Below are 3,019 nucleotides of genomic sequence, written 5' to 3'. Positions count from 1 at the left end.
TTTCGTTTTTTATAATATAATAGCTCTAAACTATGGTTAACCATTCTTTATTTTAAATCCAACATTTCTAATAACGAATTTAAATGGAGGCAAAGAGGGGTTTTCTAAACGTAGTGTAATTATAAGCAACTTTAGAAGCTCTGCAAATGTGTGATTTGGGTGCGAATTATTTGATCTGATATGTACATAACTAGACATGCCAAAGAGAAATAGTGAAATGTACGATCAGAGAAGACATATTCACACCAGAAAGATTGATCATTAGGTAAGAAATGAACAGATACGAATTTCAGTATGATTTATTGTTTTTTTATCAATCAAAATCAATCGACTACAACAAGCTTCTGATATTCCTCGCCCACCAAAGCACATTGCAATGTGGTCTCCGGACCCAAATCGGAAGGGGTTTCTACGTCGTCTTCCATGAAGAGCTTCAACATGTTCTTGGAAAACCCGCTGACCAACGCGACTCCTCGGACCTTCTCCGTCACCGGAGTCGACCTCGAGTCTCTCAGATTCCAGAACACGATCTGAGGCACGGCTCTCCCGTACCCGTGCTCGCCGAACTTGCGAACGATCGCCTCGTAGTCGCTCTCCCACGGCCTGCCCGGCGAGGCCTCGTCGAACTCCATGTCGCTGAACACCAACACCCTCTTGATCATCTCGTCCTCCCCGAGCTTCCCGCGGACCGCCACGCGGAGGATCAGGTCGAACACCTTCTGAAAATCCGTGTTGTAGCCCCATCCCATCCTCTCCACCGACCGTATCTTCGACAGAAGATCGTCTTCGCCTCTGACTTCGTGAAGCTCCGGCTTTTCGCTGAAAGTTACGATCTTGCCCTTCCACGGCTCGTCGCTGAGCTCCGAAACGAGAAGCCCGAGAGCCACGGACACGTCCATGGGATCGCCGCCCATACTTCCCGAGACGTCGCAGACGGGCAAGCAGTTTCTCATCTTCCCTTCCTTTCGCAAATCCTCGACCATTCTCTTCCATTGAAGCTCCGCAACTTCCGCCACGTCGTCTCCGTCGGATTCGGCTCGTTCGTACTCGAAGTCGCGGGTTCCTCGGACGCGGGTTCCTCGGACGGCTGAGACGATCTCGTGGGGGAGAAGAGCTCCGGCGGAAATCTTGGCGGTTCCTCGACGGACATTGCAGAGGTATTCCTCGAAGCCTTCCGGGTCGTGCTTCATGAAGAGTTGTTTGTAGTTTTTCATGGCCACGGAAGCGACTCTCTCGTAAGGGACAGAGCTCCATCGATTTGCGCTCATGTAAACTTCCGGCAACTGAAGCGAGTCTCTCAGCGGGACGAGAACTTCCTTCCTCAGCCGGTCTCGGACTCTGTAGCCGTAGTGAGATTCGTCCAATCCGACGTACTCGGCGTAACTCTCCCGCGGGAAGACCCTCTTCGCGATGCTCTCGCAGAGGAGAGTCGATTTGTCGAACGACGAGTCCAGCGACGGACACCACTTGGCCGCGAGGCTGATCGAGGGCTTCTCGGGGTTGGATCTCGTCTCTTCGAGGTCGGCCGCGAGGCGCTCGGCGAAGTGGTCGGAGATCTTGTCGTGCAAGAATCGAAAGTCTCGGTCTTCCTCGTATCGCCGGAGAAGCTTCTCCGCCGCGGCTCGGGCCTTGTCGCATCTCAGCTCTCTGGCTCTCTCCTTCTCTTCTTGATCCCTCTTCAGAGCCATCAGAGCTCGAGTCTCCGGCGAGAGAGACAGGTCTTTCACTCTATTCTTGCGCGAAGAAGAGCCCTTTTTCTGCGATAAATAGTAAACCCGACGCTTTCCGTCTTTTGTGGTTCGATACCGGCGTTTCGGACCGTGGCAGAAATACGGCTTCGGCGGCTTCTTCTGGGCCCACTCGGCGCGTTGGATGGCTCTGACGTCACGGCCTTCTAGAAGGCGGTAGAGAATCTCGGGCAAGTCCTTGAAGTAGCCGAAGGAGGCCAAGGAAGCGACGTTTTCGGCGAGGGTTTTGGGGTGGTGGCGGTGGAGCCAGAGCGCCGCCGCGTAGAAGCCTTCCTTGTCGGACTTTCCGGTGCCTCTGACGCCGCGGAGGTTGCAGACGAGCTTGAGGGCGGTGAGGGGGTCGTGGGCCCACGCGGCGGAGAGGCGCGTGGCCACGGATTCCGGGGGAGTGTTTGGGACGACGTGGAAGAAGAAGTCGAGGCAGGGGTTTCCGGTGGAGAGAAACGTCGCCGAACCGTTCTCGGTGAAGCCTGTCGATGACGAGGATTCATCGGGGTCGTTGAAATGGGCGACCATGAGGTCCATGAACGCGTTTGAGGGAGGGATCGCCGGAATCTGGGTCTGCTCGCGGTGGTTGCGAACGACCTCCGGTGGGCCCAAGAGGAGGCGTGGGGACGGAGATGATATCGTCATTGTTGAAAGGGTTTTTTCTTTTCTGTTTCTTGTTCTTTTTGTTGGGGTTTAGATTGTCTCTGAAAGAGTGTAGAATGGTTTGAAATTTATAGGGGACGGGTCATGATCTTTTTTTTTTTTTTCCTTGGGGAACACGGTCTTGTTTCTTTAATTTTCTTATTTATTACATAAATTTCTTTCCTGCTTAGAAAATTCATTAATTATTATTCCCGCAACCGCAAGATCAGTCTTCTCTGGAATTTTAAATGGCTTTGGCTAGTATTACGCTTGTGACGCCATGCCATGACATGACATGTACATGTAATATAATTTATATACATGACATGGCATGGCATATATACTATCTGGCCCGGTCCAGGCAACACAAAAAAATAGGAGGCTTTTTTGCTTGTCAATTTTGGGTTAAACCATTTGATTTTTAAAAAAATAAAAATCTATTAATGACTTCTAATTGCAAAATTATAATTTATCAAATATTAAAATAATGATTATTTATTGATAAATTTGTAAATAAATAATTGTGTTTATTGACAAACATGTTAACAAGCAACTGTGATTATTGATAAACTTGGTTATAGTTTTGGTATTATAAGATTTTGGTTAAAAAGTTAAATTCAATTAAATGATTAATAGTTTTG

General features: G+C 49.3%; 1 protein-coding gene across 1 annotated transcript; it reads right to left on the bottom strand.

Annotated features, from left to right (window-relative positions):
* Window positions 1-261: 261 nt before the first annotated feature.
* LOC149392998 (uncharacterized) lies at window positions 262-2,492 on the bottom strand. Its single transcript, XM_089617712.1, has one exon. It carries the CDS (start codon window positions 2,379-2,381, stop codon window positions 324-326), a length of 2,058 nt encoding a protein of 685 aa, XP_089473838.1. The 5' UTR covers window positions 2,382-2,492; the 3' UTR covers window positions 262-323.
* Between the last annotated feature and the right edge of the window lie 527 nt (window positions 2,493-3,019).

Source organism: Urtica dioica, chromosome 6, assembly GCF_054948205.1.
Source record: "Urtica dioica subsp. dioica isolate 48M chromosome 6, U.dioica_male_clone48M_v1_H2, whole genome shotgun sequence".
In the NCBI taxonomy this organism is placed as follows: Eukaryota; Viridiplantae; Streptophyta; class Magnoliopsida; order Rosales; family Urticaceae; genus Urtica; species Urtica dioica.
The sequence above is the reverse complement of the archived record's forward strand: the minus strand, read 5'-3'. Positions and strand labels throughout refer to the sequence as shown.